General features: G+C 43.9%; 1 protein-coding gene across 3 annotated transcripts in view; it reads right to left on the bottom strand.

Annotated features, from left to right (window-relative positions):
* Positions 1–18,252, bottom strand: part of BPHL (biphenyl hydrolase like) — a 32,181-nt gene extending 13,929 nt beyond the window's left edge. For 2 of the 3 annotated variants that reach the window (XM_019542654.1, XM_019542661.1), the window contains exons 1-3: positions 12,907–13,032; positions 7,587–7,690; positions 2,541–2,707 (exon numbers count right to left, since the gene is read on the bottom strand). In XM_019542654.1, coding sequence (XP_019398199.1) covers positions 2,541–2,707; positions 7,587–7,690; positions 12,907–13,019 — 384 coding nt within the window. In that variant the 5' untranslated portion in view covers positions 13,020–13,032. Of the gene's footprint in view, positions 1–2,540; positions 2,708–7,586; positions 7,691–12,906; positions 13,033–18,160 lie in introns of those variants that run through there. The other variant, XM_019542669.1, reaches the window with a different exon arrangement.
* Positions 18,253–22,145: the final 3,893 nt, after the last annotated feature.

The following is a 22,145-nucleotide window of genomic DNA, read 5'->3' as shown; positions in this document are numbered from 1 at the left end:
CCCCTCAGCTTGGTGTCATCTGCAAAGTTGCTGAGCATGTACTCTATTCCATCTTTCATGTCATTGAAGATCTTGAACAAAACTGGCCCCAGGATTGACCCCTGGGGCAGTCTTATTGATATCGGCTGCCAACTAGATATTGTGTCATTGACTACTACCTTTTTGGCCTGATGATCCAGCCAGTTTCTATCCACCTAACAGTCCATTCATCCAGTTTGTAATTCTTTAGCCTGCCTATGAGAATGTTGTGGGAAACCATATGAAAAGCCTTGCTTAAATTAAGGTATACCACACCCACTGGTTTCTGGCATCTACAGACCAGGTCATCTCATCATAGAATGCAATCAGGTTGGTCAGGCATGACTTGCCTTTGGTGAACCCATGCTGGCTGTTCCTAATCGCCTTCTCCTCCAAGTGCTTAGAAATGGATTCCTTGAGGACTTACTCCATAATTTCTCCAGGGACTGAAGTGAGGCTGTCTGGTCCATAGTTTCCTGGATCTTCCTCCTTCCCTTTCTTAAATATGGGCACTATATTTGCCCTTTTCCAATTGTCTTGGACTTCTCCTGATCATTATGATTTTCAAAAATGATGGCCAGTGGCTCTGCAACCACATTGGCCATCTTCCTCAGCACCCTTGGGTGCATCCCATTCAACCCCATGGACTTATATACATCCAGCTTTTGTAAATGGTCCCTAATCTGTTCTTTTGCCACAGTTAGCTGCTCACTCCCTCAATTCAGTCTAGTTTTAACTTCTCCTGACTTCTACAAATAACTTGAAAATATAGGCTGAACTGGAGTTTTCTGATACTGGACAGGGTGAGGGTGCAGGACAATGGGAAACTGAGGATACCTCCCTCATTCAGATCCCCATATCCAATGTGATGGTACATGTGTTATCTTACAAATACATTGTAATGTTGTGCATAACTTCAGAAATATTCTTTCCTTACTGTGCTCTTGGATGAGCTTTCATTTGCCTTGCATGAAAACTGACATGAGGAGTATCTGCTTGAATTTGCAACTAGTCTGCAACAGCAACACAAAGCAGCATGGGGTGTTAACGTGGAAGTGCAAAAACATAGTTCATGCTGATATTTGATCATGTTAGCATAAACTAAAACATATTGATGTAAATGTGTTTGCTGGTTGTTGCCACGCACAATGGTAAATACTAGACAGTTTAAAATGTTGTCTTCTCCCATATTAAATTTTGTTAGCTTATTGATTCAGATGATTTGGGGTACAGGCCTAGTCTCAAGCTGTCTCCAGAATCTCAGATTTAATGATTTTAAAGCATACAGAATTACTAAGAAAACCTCAGAAGTATGAACCAAGCAGAGGATCCTAGGGTTGGAGTCGCCTGGTCCAGCACACTGCCACAAAAGCAAAATGCACTGTTTCTAAACCATGGGAGCCAAACACCTAGCCCATGGAGCCACATAATTCAGCCTGCGGGTCGCTGGTCTGATATGCTGGCTGGCCCTGGTCTTGTGCACTGCGTGTTTCCATGGTAAAAGGGGAAAGTGTATTTATCCTATGTTTGCTGTCACTTTTATCTTGGCTTACTAATCTCACTAGGTAGAATCTTTTGAGAAGTCCAAATTTTCATTTTCCAGTGGTTCTGCAAGGTTGCTGCTAAAAAAGAAGTACTACTGGCTTCACTAGTCCAAACTTTCTCTCATGAATTTGGAATCTTATTGCATTGCCAACACTGTTAATATAGCCAAAGAAACAGTCCGGTATAACATAATGAATTCCACTCATAATCTGCCAAAAAGGTAGTTATTTTTTTCACTTTATTTGGGAGTTAGTGTGGTTGGGGGGGGGGTGTGTGCATGTGTGTGTTATTTACTTACACACCCATTATATAAACAGAAAAAACAGCACTTAAATATATCTGTTAATTTCAAGAGCTTATAAAACAGTTTTTAAAAACCTAGGAAAGCAATAACGGAGCTGAGGAGTGTTCCTTGCACTCCTGCAAATTTTGCAAATTGGACTGGGTGTGGCTTCAGGAATCATCTAGCTCCCTATTCTAATTATTTTACAAATAGGCCTTACACTGGGGAAGTGTCCAGTCAGTTGGCAGGATCAGATGCTCTCTGGAATGAGTTGTTCAAGGGAAAATTCCAAAGTTTTCCTTGCTGAGAAATTCTGTATGAATTAATTTTTGCCACGGAGCTCTTCAGCTGAATGTGAGTATTGTTTTTCAAAAATACATTACCTGGGCTTCAAACAACTCTACCCACAAGCCTCTTAGGGCAAAATACTCTGGAATGAGAATGTACTGTTTACTTGTAATTAATTCCCATGGAATACATGAAAGGTTTTACCAAAGGGAATGTAAAGAAAATGCAAGCAGGTTTCCAAGAACCAGTAGCTTCCATCATTTTAGGGCCTCATTTAAAATTTTTTGTGGGTTTTTTTCCATAATTGACTGTTAACAAATTATTACTGTAAAATGCACACAATTGTATACTGCATTCTCCCCTGAGTTGAGGAAAACAAGGCTCGTTACCTTGGGAAAAGATTTACCTGCATCAGATCAACAGCATCTTTTGCATCCCTTTCAAAAAAATCTGGAGGAAAATCTCGAGGTGGAGGGATGGAACGTCCATATCCTCGAGGATCCCAGGCTATTATTGTGAAAAGCTGCTTGTTCAGAGACTTCAGCTGAGGTCCAAAATCCGTCTGACTACACCCTAAAAAAAATTTCGGCCAAATCAATTAATCCATAATGGAACTCTGCTATAAATACTACCAATGGATGGGTGGAAGCTCTTACCGTTTTAAAAAAAAAATTAGGAAAATCCACAAAATCAAAGGACCTTGATCTTTGCTTTACTTAGCTAAGCTTTGTAAAGATCAAGGGATCAGTCTCCCATTAAAATATCTTTTAAGGGTATTGTAATACAGTCTAAAGTGATCTACTACAAACAAGGGATTAACACTGTCAAATATTGTAGGAATCATAAATCTGCCTAACTGATATTTGCTATGGAAGAAACTTCATTTAATGGAAATGAAATGGGAATGGTAATTACAACTGCTTACACAGGACAAAATGGATAACAGTGACTCTTAGGGTGTCATGACTGTTTTAAATGTGCCACATAATATTAGCATTGTTAGGTGTGCAAACACCTACAAATGGTTCACAAGATAAACCCAGAGATGTTTTTATATAACAGATTCAGGTTTTTCTACACTATCCATTTCTATTTAAAAAATACAAGTGAAAGCTAAGAGGTGGCACCCATTGGAAAATGCCTAGCATCTAACCAGATTGAGAACCATTGGGATAAAATAATTTGCTCACTGGGGAGGCATTTTACTAGTCATGGTGATTAACCAGGTAAAATATTCATCTGAGAATTTCCTGAAGCATCTACGCCTCTGATTCACTTTCACAAAAAACAAAATACTTTATCAATCCACTCCAAACCAAACAGCTGTTCTTCTAGGGCTAAGTACAGACAGACAAAAGTACAGACAGTCGAGACTAAGTCAATTTTATCCTTGCAGTTTATTCTAAACTGTGTAGATTGAACTGATTAGCAAGTGAACAGACACTAGCTTTTGATTTTGGAAATGTAGCCACATGCCTGCAGTAGCCTAGGCCAAAAGCCAGGGGGTGCTAGAGCACACCTCCCTGCTGCTGGAACACACAGCTTGGGCCAAAGTTTGCCCACCCACTCTGTAAGGTGGGGGGAGTTTGCAAGGGAGGTACAAAGCCTGGAGATTCAAGGCCAATTTGAAGGCCAATTTGAAGAAATGAGACAGTAACATCAATACCTGGGGCACTTAAACACTCAGTCATCCCCATTGGTGCTGTGCTGAGATCAATACTCAAAATGTACAATAAAGCAAACTTGCTGTGCTCTGGAGGCAAACAAACAAGAGCAATGAAGGGAAAGAGATATGACACTACATCACTAGGAGCTGTTCCTTCCTTTTAGTATTTACCATGTCTGTGATCAAACATGCTGATTTTTGGATCCTAAAATGATAGAAAATTAGGGTTGGAAGGGACCTCTGGAGGTCTAGTTTAGTGGTTCTCAACCTCCTTTTGTACCAGGACCCATTTGTAAACACCAATGGCCAGTCTTGACCCAGTGCCACTCACCCCCAGCCCCCCAGTGTGTGGATGCAGGGAGTGGGTATGTGGGGCGGGGGGGGGGGTGTGGGAGACAGGGAGCCCCAAGCGGCCCCTTGCAAGCTGGAAATCTGACAACCTGCAAATGAAAAGCCATAGTTTCCCATGGTTTGTTTTCCTTTAAAGGAGAATCCACTTTAAAGTTTATTCACGACCCTTTCACGAATTCTTGTGACCCATTTTGGGTCACAACCCATGGGCTGAGATACTGATGTAGTCCAACCTCCTGCTCAAAGCAGGACCATCCCTAACTGTCATCCTTGCCAAGGCTTGTCCAGCTGGGTATTAACCTCCAAGGATGGATACTCCGCAGCCTGTCTTGGTAGCCTGTTCCAATGCCTTACTACCCTCCAAGTGAGAGCGCTTTTCCTAATATTTAATCTATGCTTCTCTTGCTGCAACTTGAGGCCATTGTTCTTTGTCCTGTTATGTGCCACCACTGACACCATAGTCTTTGGAACCACCCTTCAGGTAGTTGAAGGCTGCTATTAAATCCACTCTGTCTTCTCTTCTCAAGACCAAATGGGTGTTCATACACATGATCCAGGGTGGAGAGGGGATGCTTTAATTAGAGAGGCTCTCTGAGTGCAACATCATGAGTATTCAGCATCCTGCACTTCAAAATGGCAGTGGGGTCACTTAAACTAAAAGCTTGTTCAAGGAGCTTTAGTTCAAGAGCCTCTGCTATCATTCTGCAGTGTGGGGATGCTCAGTACACATGAGACAGAGGCTTCTGAAGTGTGTTAATTTTAATACACTCCAGGAGACTCAATTTGATAGTCTAATCTGATGCATGCCAATTAGCACACGTTGGAGCAGACATCCAGAACATATATAGCTGCTCAACAAGCTCAGTTCCCTCAGCTTCTTCTCAGAAGTCATGCGTCCTAGCCCCTCTCACCATTTTCGTTGCCCTCGACTGGCCTCTGGCCAATTTGTCCACATCCTTTCTGTAGTGGAGGGCCCAAAACTAGATGCAGTACTCCAGATGTGGCCTCACCAGTGCCAGATAGTAGGGAAGAATCATATCCCTTGATCTGCTGGCAATGCTCCTACCAATGCAGCCTGTAAGCTATTAGTCATCTTTGCAACAAGGGTATGCTGTTGGCTCGTTCAGCTTATTATCCACTGTAACCTCTAGGACCTCTTCTGCAGTCCACCCCATCTTCCAGTTCATTAGGAAGATACTGAACAAAACCAGGCCCAGGATGAGCCCCTGGGTCACTCCACTTGATACCAGCTGCCAGCTAGACATCGAACCATTGATTACTACCTTTTGAGCCTTATGATCCAGCCAGTTTTCTAACCATCTTATAGTCCATTCATCCAATTCGTACTTTCATAGCTTGCTTGCATGAATGTTGTGGGAGACCGTATCAAAAGCCTTCCTGAAGTCAAGGTATATTGCATCTACTGCTCTCCCTGCATCCAAAGAACCAGCCATCTGAACCAGGATGGTCAGGCATGACTTGCCCTTGGAGAATCCAAACTGATCAACTTCATCAGTCATCTGAGACCCATTAATAACCTGCCTATTTGCTAAAGGAGTCATCCTTCAACTGAGGGACTACCACTGCAGCTGGTGACCTGTCTTTTCGACAGTGGTGTTTTTTAAAGGCGTATCAATTCATCCACTGGGCTGCTTCAACTCAGAAGATGCTATTAGAGTAAATATCTAGAAACTATGATTAATCTTGTTTAGCCAAAGACTAACAGGGGAATAATTTAAGCCCAAATGTTCCTGAACCAGCTGTCACTAGCATTTAAGAGCCTCTGTTAAAATGTCTCACTAGAAATATGCCTCTAAATACCTCCTCTTATATCAGTCTTGAGACACGGCAAAAACTGTGGACAGGGCTCTGCAAAAGTGCCAGGGATCTGAAAAGAATCCCGTTGCAACTATTCTATACAGCCCAATATAATTAGCTGGCTTTGTTTGGAAGTGATTTTTTATTTATTTGGTTAGTTAGTTTTGTTTTTGTCCCTTTCAGTCAGTTAGTAGACATTGCCAGAAGCAAAATACCAAGCTAGGTGAAGAACCTTGTCTGGCTAAGTGAAGAAGCACTTGACTGATCTGAAGTGATAACTGTAGTATTATACAGGCTAATATAGTAAAGAGGGTTCAAATACCCTGCATGCTTTCAGGAGCAAGTTTTAGCCCTTAACTATTTACTTATTAATAAACAGCACTTGGACATTATAAGTTGTCAATAAGACTGAAAGATTAATGGCTTATATTTGAGATGAAGGTTGGCTGGTTTGTTTTAAGCAATGTATAGCGCACACAGCCTCATGTCTATAATGCTTAACAATCAATTAACCTTACTTTTATTACACTTAAAGGTACATTTATGCATTTTATAAGACTTATGTCAGAAGATCCATATTTTAACAGGCAGAATAATGAACACTTCATTATTCCAGATGCACTTCCCGCATTTTGGTGTTTTTCCTTTCTTCTCTTCCTATTTTTTCCACTCTATCTTTCCTAGAGATTTTTCCAATGTATATATCTTCCAGGTATTTTATGACAAAACTTCTACATCAAATCACATGGCCCACTTTGCAGGCCATTTTCCTGTAATTTACTTAAAGATGTGAACAGCTCCAGTCTTTTCCTGACAAGAAATGCTACTAAGCAAATAAGCAGTGTTTTTTCTTTCAGCTGTATATAAGTTTCTCAGCACTCCTAAATTACTGAGTGCTTCACAGTAATAATCCAATATGGAAATGACAAAGGCATGGATTGCTATTGGCAAGACTGGCATCTAAAAGTACAGGTTGCAGCTTTTAGCCAGATGGGTATCTGGTCACTGCTGCTATCCAAGTTTCTAAAAGCAGTCAACAATAATACCAAAAATAACCACTGAAAAATTAGTAAACTGAATAGCAAAAAGGTGAACATAAATCCCAAAGGAGCCATTTTTCCCTTTTGTGAGAAGGTCCTTGTTTAAATAAGATGTAAATGCTACTATCATTATATTCATTGTTATAGCTGGATTTGGAAGGCAACAGTGTTTTTACAGCTCATCATTCAGTACCCATTATAAAAGGAAAAGCCCTGCATCTCTCTCACTGTACCCTGCTAAGTCATTTACACTGTGCAAAATGGAGATAAACCATATCAAATCAAAACAGCAGCACTTTGCATAGGTGTAAGGGACTTTGTACACTGTAGGGAAATGGCAACTCAAGACAGCATGTTTGCATTTTGAAGTGTCTGGTATTCTAAATAACTTCAAAGTGGGTACTTTTAAAATACCTTTGGCTTTTTCCCCATAATTCCATTACATGTAATCAATTGTACTGCCTTTCTTTTAATAAGATAGTTCTGCATAATAAATGAGTCTGTGCATTCTAGTTTTAGAGGAAAAAATGAAAATATGTGTTTTAAAAAATGATACTAAGATATGAAAGCTCCAGACCTAACATTCCGGGAAGTAGCAGAACTGCATGATCTCCTTGTCCTGTCTGCTGGTAATGCAGGTGGACTCCATTCACTTGGATTTTAGCAGAGGTTACTGAAGTGCTAGGAGACAATAAGAAAATTATTAATCAAGCTGATAACTTGTTGCTATTCAGCCATTCAATGGAATATGCATTAAAACTAATATCTTGTTACAGCATAGTTGGATATAGGTATCAATGCTAATTCTACATGCTGAAAATGGCACATCTTGATTTGCTAGGTTCCATTTAACTTTCCAAACGAGGGTACAAAGCAGTGCTTCTCAACTGGGGTGCCAAGAAAATCTGTCAGGGATGGAATGATGCCTGTGCTGCAGGTACAGCCAGGTGATGTCTTCAAGTGTTTTTGGTTTCCAGGAAGCACATCCAAATTGGGGAAACAACTGCAGCAGGAAAAGGCGCTCCTGCTCGTACAACCTGATATGGGCAGAAGTACCCCCACCCTCTCCTGCCATACCTATTCAACTCCTGGTTTTGGCTCCAATGTGCCTCCTGGAAACTAAGGTATGTGGGGAAAGTTTTCACCTGGCTGCAGCAAGACCACAACAGCCTGGACATGAATGCCGCTGGTGCAGCACCACAGCCAGCTAAAACTACCCCCCGTACCTGGGTTTCCAAGAAGTGCATCAGAGAGGCAGGTGTGACAGGAAGCAGGTGCTCCTGTTTCTGTTGCATTTATCTCATAAACCTAATGCAGGTCACAGTGCCTGTTCCCGCCACAGCCCTTCCTCTCCTGGTTCCACACATGCTTTCTAGAAACAGGTGCATGGTGTCTGCAGTGGAAGCATCCATCTCCAAGCTCCACCTCTGCTCCCAGGTGGGACTGTTTCACATGCCTCCTGTTTCCAGGAGGTGCATGTGGAGCTAGATCTGGAAGGGCTGTTCCATGACAGGGCATGCCTGCCTCCTTTAGGCTCATCTGATGAGCCTAACACAGGCAGCCATACACATGTGGACCTTGTGATGGAGCTAGCAGCAACACCCAGTTGTTGAAGCACTGGGGTAAGGTGAGGCAGCACAACAGTGCTTCTCAACCACTGCCAAATTCAAAACCTGGATACCCTGAGCTTTTAGTATATGAAGAAACCAACCTACTACACTGCTGGAACGTAGAACCAGGAAGGCTCAGGCATATGACTTCTTTTTTTTAAGTGCCAATATTGAGCAGCTCAACAACTCTTCTGTTTTAAGCAGGTTTCTGTATCTTTTGGAGTATAACCATAGACCTACCTGATATTATATTCAGAAACACCATACTGGGAGATCCCCTTCCATGGCTCAGTGGCAGAAGTAATATTGTACCCCACCTCATCATAGCAGGTCATCGCTCAGAGCACAACACAGTATTTTATGACAAGTTGCAACACTGTGAGATCCTGCTGGAGGTATTCAGTTTGTGTTGCTACAGTCACTAAAGGAATATAATCAGAACCCTTTGTCTGTTGCTCCTCAGCACTTGCACTGTTTAGTGCCCATATTACGCAGTAGGAATAAATGCAGAAACATACTTGGGACTAGTAGGAGGTTAGCTACTGATTCAAACAGGGGAAAAAAAGCTAATTGTTTTACTGCCCCTCCCAGTCTAACCAAGTTATCTGGGTCTGCGCATGCAAGGTAAAGGGGTATAGCATTCCTAGTTGATTCTCTTGGAGGTATACCCCCAACCCCTGAGTAGGTGGGTGGAGACAAGTTGAGGAATAGCTAGTGCATAGCCAACAAACCAGCTGGGTTAGAAGTAGAACCAGAAAATGTGCCGTGGATACAAATGCATTGTTTTCCCCCCTTCTCCACCCCATAACCAGGTTCAAAAGAAGAAGCCCATCCAATAATGGAGGGACAACTAGTGGAGACCAGTGTTTTTTAACTTCTCAGTAAAAGGGATGGGGTATATACATTTGCATGCCCACTACTGTAATTCCAGTGGAGTTGCACTATTAGTAATATGATAATGGGAGATTAAGGAACAACTTCAGTCTAAACACGTTAAACATTCACTGAGGTGTGTTGAAAATAGAATGTGTTAAAAGGAAACTTCACTGTGTTACTAAACACCTTCTAAAATGGCTGTATTGGGTAGTGATTGTTGTATAGTATCTTGTTCTCTGCTTTTGACTACACCCATTTGGTTTCAATTACTGATCCACAAAGCTGTGCAGTGAAAATAAAAACCCCCCCTGCAATTAGGGGATGGAACCATTAAATTCAATTTTGTGTCATCTGAGTAGGTATTGTTGTTTGATTAGAATATCCTACCGCTATACAAAATGCTTTAGCAGGAAGAAGTATGAGACTCAGACTAATGTGATTTTTACAATACAAGAATCCATTACAGCTGTGGCAAAATATAATAGCATAGGAAAAATCCAAAATAAGACCACAATTGGATCTGCTTAGTAACAATTTCTCATATCATCTGCAGTTAATTAATTGATAATTGATGTAATGGTAACTATTAGCTCTCTGCTAAATCAACTAATTATTTATTGAAATATAATTTACTTTATGTAATGGGTTTCTACTGATATTCAAAGTAATATTTTGATCCATGAGAACAGCTATGCAGTAGAACCAAAGTTGATTTTGCCAGAAACATGCCTTTTTACCTCTTCAGTTTGTTTCTTTCAGGGTGTGCTAGAACGGAAAGGAAGAGTTACACAAGTCTGAGCCAAACCCCAGCATAAGATCTTTGCTCTCTGTGGCAGGGCACTGTGTGTGCCTGCCACTTTAAGGCCCTGGAGCTGACAGCCTCCAGGTGCCTAATGGGGGCAGCCATTTTAGGTCCAGGGCTGCCTAAATAAACAAGGCAGTTTGGCTGCTAGAGGTCAGGCAATAACATTGCCTGGTTAGAGGTCTGCTGAGATTCATCTGGAGGTAAGGGAGGCGGTGTAGGGGATGGTAAGGAGGCTTCTGGTCCTGGGTACAACCTAAAACTGCACTCTGCTGGGAGTGGGTGGCCTGGTAGGGCTCTGTGGTGTGGGAACCCCCAGAAAATGCCAGGCCAGTGATCACCCTGGTGAAAGGCGGGTTGGGGCGTCTTAACCCCTAGCCCCTACCACTGGGTGGGTTACCCCTTTCTGTGTAGGGCCCAGGGGGTGGACCCCTAAAGAGAGTGAAGGGCTAGAGGCTCTATACTGATTGAGAGAGTACCCTTGACTGGCTCATGCTGGTCAAAAGGGCCAGGGGCCCACCATGAGGGACACCTAAGAGCCAAGGGCCAGGGGTTCTGACTGGCTTGGAGGGGGGCCAGGGCTGGTAGCCGAAGGTCCTGGAGGGACCACACTTGAGGGGAAAATGGCTTCAGGGAGCTACGTAGCCTGCACGAAGGTGGTTGAGGGTGCCTGATGAGAAGACTCTAGGTTGGGGTTCAACAGGAGGATTCTGGGGCCCAGAGTGGGGGCCAGTGACTATATGAACATCGAGATGCCATCAGCGAGGCTTGGGCTGCAGTGTAGGGGAGGAATGGAGCTGCAGATAGTGTCCCCTGGCATTGGGGCAGAAAATGGGCAGCCTCCCACTTAATTACATCTATCAATTAATTATTAAAATCAAGGCGTGACTGATAAGAAAGTGGGTGGTTGGCCCAAGAACGTGTGGGTGGGCCACACGGAGATGGGCCCTGAGCAGGCCCCTTGTTACGCTCCCCCAGTGTTAACTTTTATGTGATATACCACTTCCAAGGATCTTGTCTGTTTAGAATAACAGGAATGTTCCTAAGTTTTGTCTTAAATAAAGATGCACATAACCACTTCCCACTAGAGGCAGTTCCTGGTGTACCGAGTATAATCCTGTGCCTTCTGCTGCCCTCAGCCCCCAGCACTGCAGGGTGCAGCCAGTATCTGCAGTGCTGGGGGCTAAGAGCCTCTGCCAGCAACTTCCACACCCCTAGGTTTTCCCAGATGCAGATAACTCAAGTAATCTTCCTCAGAGCTCCTGTCCCTACTTTTGGGCCAAGAAGCCTAAAGAGGTTTCCAATGTTCTGCCACAGCACAAAACAAAAATGCTTTCTCATAAGCATAGTCAAGTAGATGGGTGGTGCCCATAGGCAAGCAACTTCTTTAAAAGACTTGCTGGAAGCACGTACACCGTATTCTTTAAAACAGCTACTGAGTGTGTAAAACTCAGCTGGGCTCATCTTTCAAACAGATACATGAGATACTTTACTGCACAATAGACTATTCTACTGCACAGGAAAGTGTCACTATTTAACCATGTGCTAGGCTACTCTGCAGTAAAATAGGTTAATGTGCAATTAATCTGCTACCTGAAAATGCAGGCAGTAGATTAATTGAGCATTAGCTCCTGCACAGTAGCACACATATAGATGCTGGCCAGAAGCAATTTGTTCCTGGTCAGCCCAGGCAGCAGGTGGTCTGGCTAAGCCCCATGTGGCAGGAGCTGTTGGCTGCAGGCACAGCTGTCTCCCCACCACATGCAGATCGGGCTGTTCTGATCCCCACATGGCTGGGATAGCTGTCCCGGTGGCTGGGACTGCTGTATCCCAGGCGGGGATTAGGATTAGGTCAGGATCCAATCCCCACATGGTAGGGAGAGACATACCTGTCTGGTGGGGTTGCTGCCTGGCAGCCACATGGGGATTAGGACCTTCCCAATCCCCACATGACTGTCCCCACCAAGTGGGGACACTTCTTCCGGCCACGTGGGGAATTGGGGCTTTCCCAATCCCCACATGGCTGCCAGGCAGCATCCCCACCAGGCAAAGATGTCTCTCCCAGACCTTCCCAATCCCCGTATGTCCATTGTTTTCCCCCCCTTCTCCCCCTCCTTGTAGGTGGGGATGCTCTCCCTGCCATGTGGGAATTGGGTCCAATCCTTGCATGACTAGGACACAGCAGTCCACCAGCCCCCTGCCCCTTGGGGTTGGCACCTGGGGGAGCCTGGAGCTCCCCTGGCTGCTGCAGCAAGGCAGAACAGGGTCAGGGGGGCATGAACATTCCTGGTCTCACCTGCTTCGGTTGGGAACAAATTTGCTGCAAAGGTGGCACATGCGTAGACCCTTTCCACAGGGGCAATTTACTGCTCCTTTTAATGCACAGTAACTTTACTGTGTGTTTAACAGCACATCTAGACATGCCCAATGAGTATACTTACAGGATAGCATTGTGTATTAGGTTGTATATTGGGCTTTTTGGACTGCAGAATATAATAAAAGCCTGCATGTTGCCTCTCAGTTGCATCCGAATACTAGAAGTTTTTTCTGACTTGTTTTTTTGGATATGAAATAGCTAACCTCTCTATTTGTTTTACTTCTTAGCTTACCTGCCTTTGGTGGGTGATATCCATGCCCCCCTTGAAGTCTCTCTACTTATTAGTTTGTAGGAATGTAGCTCTAGAATTAGGTTCAAGAAAGACCTCATTGCAGTGTCGCACATCCAAACAAGACTAGCTTAATGAGACTGCTCTGCTCTGTTCTGTTATTTATTAAGCTTTGCCATTACTTCAAGTCCTGCACTAAACAGTGAGCTCTACACTGAACCCTGCCACACAGTTCACAATCCAGGTTGAAGTAGTTTAACTCTAAATCCTTTTGCTTGAAGCAATTCAAAACGACAGCTTGCAGACTAACTTGTGATAGTGTGAATTAAATTACAACCTTTTTTGTTCACAATAAAGTGGCCCAGGTTTTACATAAACTGAGCATGTATGTAATACAATGGTTAGTGCTGGCACTTAGGAAGCTAATGCCTTGGCTTGCAATCAGATCAGTAGAGTGCATCTGCACAGAATCAATTTGTAGCCTGGGGTATAAATCCAGGACTGTTTTTTCAGGATTATGGCCTAGACTGGAAGGATCCTGGTGACCATTTATAATTTAGTGGATTGTAGTTGTCCTTTATAGAGATGTTTCAATAAATTAATTTTCATTAAGTTACATTTATGAAGTAAAAAGTCAGTAAGTTGAAAGATATTACCAAACAAAGCTTCCTTCTGAGCTTAAAATCAGAAGTGCTACATTTCTTTTGCCCATACCCGGACAAAATAGTACTGGAAAGAACAGCTATATAAACTAGCAACAGTATTCATCATATTTTACTGCATCCTATCATAGTGTCTGAGCACCCCCCTCCTTCTTTTTTTAAGTTTTATAAGAATGCTTAAGATCTTATTGCTTTTGAGCTGTCTTAAACAATTACAAAAGAAAATGTTTAACTTTTTTGACAAAAGAAACTCGTCAAGATCTTGCTGCCTTTGGCAACAGAACTATCATGTTTTTTCCCCCCTAAAAACTCCATGGCTTTTTCATGTTACACTAGACAATTCACAGCCTTACTCTGATTAGCAACTTGACCATTTGCTGGGTTTGTGCTGCTGCCCCACACTTGTTCTTGAGCCAAGAATGGAGGAATTCTTGAAGTGTCATAGCTTATGTACGCAGCCATGTCTGGATGAAAAACAAGTGTGGGGCAGCAGCACAAACTCAGCAAATGGTCACATCACTGTGAAGTTAATAAATAACCAGGGAGGGTACAGTAGTTAACTGTGTTAGTCTGAAACCAGGCAGAAACTGTGTCAAGCTAGCACTGATTCATTCAGAGAGACGTAAACTTTCTCTCTCTCTCTGATGAAATAGGCTGTCTATGAGAGACGGACTGTAGAATCAGTAAAAGCACCTTATTCTTTCCCCCAACACACCCAAAACTAACTTTTATTTCTTGTTTAGGTGACAGAAAGGTACTCTTGATTTGTCAAAAAACATTGTGGATAATATCAATATAATATTAGTGGAACATATTAAGGGGGAAAAATCTTTCTGCCTTTGCAAAAAAAAGAAAAAAGGCTTCATGCATCTTTTATGACTGATAACATTTCCAACTCTTCATTTTGTTGGTCCAATCCAGGCTACCTCTTTCAGAAAAAAATCTTAGTTCCTTGCATCTTCCTTCCTGAGTCTGACAGGTCCAAAGGATTTCAGCTTTGGAAATGTTGTGTGTATACACTGAATAAGTTCACTTGTCTTGGTTGTCATGTTCTGTTGTGTTGTGTGTGCGTTAGAGAGAGTGTAGAGGGAGGGTATGCTTGTTTGCTTGTTCACTTATTTGTTTTTAGGACTATGGAACTAGAAAGGGGCTCCTCTCCATCCAATTGGAACTGTGTTCGTAGGCTATTGTTTCCCCAACTAATTCCCACATTTACCACTTCAAACCCTCACATGCATCTACTAGACATAATACCTGAAACACCCTAAAAGAGTGGTTCTCAACCTTTTTAGACTCAAGACCAGCCTTGGAAAATGCCCCCTCTGTAGCTTTCACTCTGTGTTGTCAAAAAAAAAAAAAAATAGAGCAATTCTTTGGTTGCAAAGAACTCAGACCACATCAGGCCAGAATGGTTTTTTAACACCAGGGATTTCTATTTGAAACTCTGATTTTTCTTATGCATTGCATTTGCACACCCAACAATGCTAATATTTTGTGTAGCACTCTGCAGCACCCTAGAATGGATCTTAAAATATCCCAGAGTGCTGGGGCACCCTAATTGAGAACTACTACACTATGTCATGTTTCTTTGTCTGATGGGAATTAAAAGAGGGTCTTAAAAGGACGAGTAACAGTGTAAATGTCACCAGCAGGCTTCTAATATGGTTTCCTTCTTCTAAGTAATCACTCAGCAATCCACAGTCAGAGAACTGTTATGGCCACGTTATACAAATAGCAAATCTCCATCGTGGCTTGCAGAAAAAACAAATCCTGCTCATGTTGGTCAGGATTTAACGATGCTCAGGTTTAATGTTACATCCTCCCAAGTAACGTTAAAAACATTTCCCAATTTACGTAGATAGTCAGGGTCTAACACGGGGTGGCCAAATTTCCTAATCCTTCCTGAAACAACTGAAAATCTTGACCCAGCTGAGAACCACAGGACAAAACTTTCAGATATGCAGGAAGATATGATTGAGATGCACCTTAGCATCTATACTATTATGATTTTAAAACACAGATGCCATGCAAGGAGTGTGCTCTGTGTACATGCTTTAATATCATCTGATGAACTGAGCTCTTGCTCACGGATGCTTACCCATCTCTGATCCAGTTAGTCTACAAGGTGCATGCCTATCTTCTGCCCAACTTCAGAGTAACACAGCTGGCTGCTTCCTTTATATATTCCTGTCCCAGAGGTAACTATTTGCCATGTCCTGCCATTTCTTTCTTTGAGAGCCACACTTAAATGTCCTGGGTGCTACAGGCAGCTAGTGAGCTGGGGGGTTTGGTGACCTTTGTACTAGCAGCCCATTGATTAGTACATTCACATTGACAATCTTCTTGAGCTGGGGTACCCAGAGACAACAAAATACTTCTGCTCAGGGTGGATCCACCAATTCACTTGTTCCCCCCGCCCCATACCCCTTTAATTTCTGGTGCACCCAAAGTTAAAAACCAGCTTCCTGGTAGTAGCAGCAGTAAGGGAGTTGCCTGACTTCACAGATTATTGTCATCTACCTGATTCCTTCTGATCTCTGCATTTCACAGCTGTTAACAACCCCCTCTCCTTTTTTAATGGCCTTAATAGTCCACTAATCAAGCCATTCTGTCTTCTGCAATTCTTCTGTCTGTTAGCTGCTCCCGGTAATAGAGCTCCTAGTTTACCACCCTGCAGACTATTTTTAACTCTAGCTAAAAAGATTGACTAAGTTAATGGAAACACCAACTCGGGTGTGGAAGCAACCTGAAAGCATTGGGTGCACTGCCAAGAGGCTCAAGGCCTGACTTTGTTTAATGAATCTTGAAAGGCACACTTAATTCTAATAACAGGACTAATTAAACCACATATATATTTTTTTTTAGTATTTTTGCCTGGTATGTTGTCTTTTTTTAAATATGTAATGTATGATGCAGCAAAGTATAATTCCAGTGAAGTTTATATTTGTTATGTTTGTTCCAATTAAGTTACATTGCCCATTTCAGTGAAGGTTACACTTGTTTTTGCTTTAACCTTAAACTGAATAATATACTCCTTGGCCCCTAGCATATTAGTAAAGCATCTAGGTTTTGGTTTTCTTTGTTTTAATGTGGAGAAAATAAGAGTTGTGTTCATATGCAATAATATACCACATCATCTGCACCCCCCCCCTTAAAATCCTAGATCCACCCATGCTTCTGGTGCATTTAAGAACACAAGAATTGCCATTTACTGGGTCATACCACAGGTCCATCTTGCCCAGTATCCCACACAGTAGCTGAGATTAGATGCTGAAAAGGGAGAATGAACTGGGTATGTCCAGGGTCTCTTTTTCCCTCTGTTCCTCTCACTTGTAGCCTCCAGCATTTAAGCTATAGGACAGTGATTTTTTTTTTCCAGACTTTTTTTCATTTGGGGACCCCCAGAAATTTCTGAATGGCAGTACAGACCCCTTTGAACTGTGTGGGTATTCACATACTTTTGATAATTAGTCCTCTTTTGCAGACCCCTTAGACATAGTTTACAAACCCCCAGGGGTCTATGTAGAGCATAGGTTGAAAACCACTGGTCTAGGAAGTTTAGATTCAGAGATTGTACCCCTAACTCCCATAGAATCAGAGAAAATTAGGGTTGGAAGGGACCTCAGGTGGTTATATAGTCCAACCCCCTAGTCAGAGTAGGACCAACGCCAACTAGATCATCCCAGACTAGGCTTTATCAAACTGGGCCTTAAAAACCTGCAAGGATGGAGAATCTACCACCTTTTTGGGTAATCTATTCCAGTGCTTTACTACCCTCCTAGTGAGAAAACGCTTCCTAATATCTACCTTAAACTTCCCTTGCTGAAACTTTGAGCCCATTGCTCCTTGGTCTGTTACCTGCCACCTCTGAGACCAGTCTAGCTCCATCCTCTTTGGAACCACCTTAGGTTGTTGAAAGCTGCTAGTAAGTCCCCTCTCTGTCTTCTGCAGACTGAATAAGGCCAGATGGCTCGGCCTCTCCTCAGAAGTTATGTGCTCCAGGCCCTGAACCACGATGCATCCCTGCTCCTTTCAGCACCTGAAACCACCCATGGCCACAAGTCCTCTGGCAGCCTTGGACTTGTAGGATCCTTGCTAAATTTGCAAGCCCAGTGGCTTATATAAAACCAAGCACGGCTCTGGCTGCCTTGGAAGAGGCTGGGAGGGTGGGGATCCTTGTGACATTTTATAACTTACTGGATTGTGGCCGCCCTTTACAGGGATGTTTGAATAAATTGACTGGCAAAAACAAAGCCAGCCAGCTCTTTGGCATCCACTGTAAATGTATCAAACCAAATCTAAATATCGTGCAACTAAATACTTCTTCGTTGAAAGTGGTGGTGTTAATTGCTGGGGTGGACCAGAGAAAATGCAAGAAACAAGACGCGCTAAGTCATCTACAGGGCTAGCTGTACAGCCGGGAGAGCCTCCGGGCTGTGAGGCGGGCAGTAAGGCCTGGCGGTTTGGTTTCCCAAAGTAATAGCGACCTGCTCTCCGGCTCCGCCTTGAGCCCAGGGGGGAGTCCTGAGTGCCGCGGGCGGAGGGGGCTCAGCAAGCAGCAGGTCGCGGTCGGGGCGAAGCGCGCGGGACTTTACCCGTAGGCGGCGGCGGGTCCCCGGAGCCGGAGCGAGGCGGCGGCGGGCAGCAGGCGCCGAGCCATGGTCGCGGGGGCGGGGCGGGGCAGCGCTTCCCGGCCCCTGCTTGCGCCTTGGTCTTCTCGCGGCCGGCAGGGGCCAGCCCGTCCGACCCCCTTGTGTCACCTCTGGGCCAAACTGCCGAGTCAACGCTGACGCAGCACGGGCTGTACCCCCCCCCCCAAGCTGCCACAAGTACAGCGGGGGACCCCGGCGCCACTGTCCTGCTGCTGCGAAACCTGCATGTGTGTGCTCGCGAGATCCCAATGAGGAGGGCCAACACCCTGCTACAGAGGCAGGCAGCCCCTGCCCCCCAGTCTGACCAGGGGGGTCACATTTCTTCCTGACCCCAAATATGGTGATTGGTCTGCCTCGGAGCGGAGGGGCAAGACTCCCTCTGGCCAGGGACCTTTTGGGTATAAGTTCCAGGAGGAGCAGTGGCACATTCTACGCCAAACCCCCAGCTTTGGCTGCAGCCAACACTTGATGAGTAAGACTGAAAAGAAGAAACCCTGACAAATATAGCAGGGGGGAGAAGGGAGTGATTGGCAGAGGCACATCCAAGGTGCCACGGGCTGCTTAGGGCAGGGGCAGGCAATTATTTCAGGCGAAGGGCCGCTTATTGCATTTGGTAAGCCATCGATGGCTGCATGACAGGCATCCAGGTGCAAATAAATATTTCTACATTTTTTAGAGAGCATGCGGGCCAGATAGAATGGCTTGGCAAGCCACATCTGGCCCACAAGCTGCATTTTGCCCACGCCTGGCTTGGGACAAGGTTTTCTCTTGGACCCACTGTGATTGATGTGCTGCACCTGCTTTACCTGCGGCAGGTTAAGAACTGCCGTTAGCTGGCTAACATCACAGGTCCATCTATCATAGCCAGAGGGTGGAGATGGGAAAGTTTATGAAGCCAGGGTCCAGGCTGGCTGCTTGCTACTCTGGATGGAGTTTGCCTGGTGCATGCTGCATGCAGTGCATGGGGCTGGGCCCAGTGCCATGGGCACTGCATGCCACGTGGTATAGCGGACCAGTCTAAGGCACATGTTGCATGCAGTGCTGTTTGTCAGACCAGCCCTGTGTGCTGGCTCCAGGGCTGGGCTGAACTAGGCCCACAGAACAGTCCCTACACCAGAGCCTGTCCAGCACAGGTACCTCATGCAGCACCCACACCATGCTGGCCCCATATGCAAGCCCCAGACTAGACCTGGCATGTACTACACACGGCTCATAGAGCTAGTCTGGGACACACACTGCATGAAGTGCTTGGTCCTGTGCACTGGCTCCAGTGTGTACAGCCAATCTTTGGGCCTGATCCAGCCTATAGACCAGCCCTGAGCACAGCCCAGATGAGTTTGACACCCTTACTTTCAAGGGTACTGCAGATGCCATGTAATATTAGCACTGTTAGGTGTGCAAACATGATTCATAGGGATACCCAGAGATTTCACAGAGGTACCAGTAGTGTTATAAACATTCTGACCTATTAGGGGATTTCTGAGTTCTTTGCAATAGAAGAATTGCTCTTATTTTTTGTCGTCTAAGTGAAAGTTGAGAGCTGGTATTTTCTGAGGAGCACCTTGAGTCTAACTACGGGTGCTGTACATATGAAAAGGTTGAGAAGTACTGATGTAGATTCTTTTGTTCTGAGGTAGAGGAATGCGGGCCTGTGATAACTTTAATGGAAGGCTTAAGCTGCCCCAGGTCAGCCCTTTCTTACTACAGAAACGGAGCATAGATATGGACAGCTGTTGCAAATTATCTGGCCTGCTGGGAATCCCCATTCTCATTGACCTCAAAGTAACCAGCGCTACAGGAAAAGGTTGCACCAGTTAGTTTAAATTTCATTGTGGGCTTGGCTACAAAGGGTAGTTGCTGTAAAGTCAACTGGAGTATGAATGTATAGCTATTCCATATTACTACCCTGTGTGCAATAAACATGAGTTAGTCTGCTTTGCTGAATCCACTGTAAATTCACCAGCATAGTTCACAGTAATATCTCCATGTAGACAAGTCCTTTGTCTCTTATTCTGGTTTGAGTAGTGTATTCTGGTTTGGTTTAAACCTCTTCCCAGTTTGACTTAAGATTTTTCTGTGTAGAAAGGTTTACCAGAGCATGTGAACCCAAACCAGTTATTACTGCTAGAAGTAGGGATTTACAGCATGCGAGCAGTCCCTGGTAACTGTACATGTGCATGTTCTTAAGTCATGGTAGATGAGATGCAAAGTGTGGAAGCTTGCACCTCAGTGAAAGAGCTGTGAATAATAATATGGTTTAACTGCTTTAACTTAAACTGGTACAACTCCCTGCATAAGCCCTCTTATCTCAGAATACTGTAAAAGAGTAATTTTTTTGGTCTAACTTAAACTACTTCCAATGCAAACTAAAATGGGAGAAAAGAAAAATGTGTGCTTTTGCTGGAATATGTCTCCAGATGATATACATCCCATGCAGACAAGTTATTTCTCTATTGTGAATGAGACAGAAGTTCTCCATAAAAATGTAATTAAAAATCTGCATTACAACACGTATGGACAGACCACCTTAATTAGGCATTTCATAACATCTGAGCCCTTGATTTTGCAACCTTTATAATGTTCTTTTAAGATTGGTATTTTGTCTGTTCTTAAATTCTTGAATTGTAGGTAGTAGAATTGGTAGGTTCTTAAATTTTAAAGAGGAAAAAACCTACTTGAAATAAACAGAATTTCTATCAAGTGGCATTGTGCTAATATCCACATAGGTCATAAGCAGGGAACTTTTAGATGTATTGCACAGGTCTCTGGCACTTGTGCTAGTGGAGAGACTAATGGAGGACTGTCTTCTATATAACCCATTACTAGACATGGAGAAGACATGCACTTTGTCAGTGGGTTTTATACATATATTCTAATGGTACAGGGATAGTGATGCTCTGGAGTCTTAAGGTATGTCTGGCAGAAGGTAGGGCAGGGTAGCATATTAGAGTACAGGCATACCTCGGAGATATTGTGGGTTCGGTTCCAGACCACTGCAATAAAGCGAATATCGCAATAAAGCAAGTCACACGAATGTTTTGGTTTCCCAGTGCATATAAAAGTTATGTTTACACTACACTGTAGTCTATTAAGTCTGCAATAGCATTATGTCTAAAAAAACAATGTACATACCTTAATTGTGAAGTGAGCAAATGCTGTTGGAAAAATGGTGCCAATAGACTTGCTCGACGCAGGGTTGCCAGAAACCTTCAATTTGTAAAAAACGCAATATCTGCGAAGCGCAATAAAACGAAGCGCAATAAAACGAGGTATGCCTGTACCTGGTTTAGAAAGGCATGGGCTTTTGTAGGCAACAGCCTAATGCATCAGATGCTATGTGGTATTCTGTATCACAGCAGTAGCAGGTCTCGGCCAGGACACAACACAACTGCCCTGTCCACCTGTTTCTGCTCACCTGCTCCAAACCTTGAACTGCTCCAGTGAAGCCACTCTAGAGCGTTTCTCAGCAGCTGCTCTCAAGGGGAGCTGCTTTGGATGTGCCACAGAGGGATGCAATGGAGTGGCCTCACTGGCAGATTTGGAGGGAGAGCAGGATCAGTGTGTCTTGGCCATTGTGTTCTCAAGCACTTCCTGGTGTTATAATGCTTCCATTCCAGGTGCAGGGTCTAGTGGATATGGACTCTTCTCTCCATTAACTTGACTCTTTCTCCATCCTACACTTTCCTGTCTAGTTTCTCATCCCATTTTCCTTACCCAGAAAATCCTAGTATTCCCTCTTTCCTCCTCAGCTTGCTCTTTAAGTCCCAATCCCTCAGTCTTCCTCCCAGTCCCTCATGTTCCATCTACCTAGTCCCTGTCCCTTGCCCAACCAGCACCCATGCCTCTCTCCTGGCCCCTTGTCCAATGTTCTTCTCTCCTCCCAGTCATTGCCTCTGGATTTCAATTTGTTTCCATGGATTTCTCATTC

This window comes from Crocodylus porosus, unplaced genomic scaffold (genome assembly GCF_001723895.1).
Source record: "Crocodylus porosus isolate Cpor-Errol unplaced genomic scaffold, CroPor_comp1, whole genome shotgun sequence".
NCBI lineage: Eukaryota > Metazoa > Chordata > Crocodylia > Crocodylidae > Crocodylus > Crocodylus porosus.
This window is presented reverse-complemented; position numbering and strand designations above follow the sequence as displayed.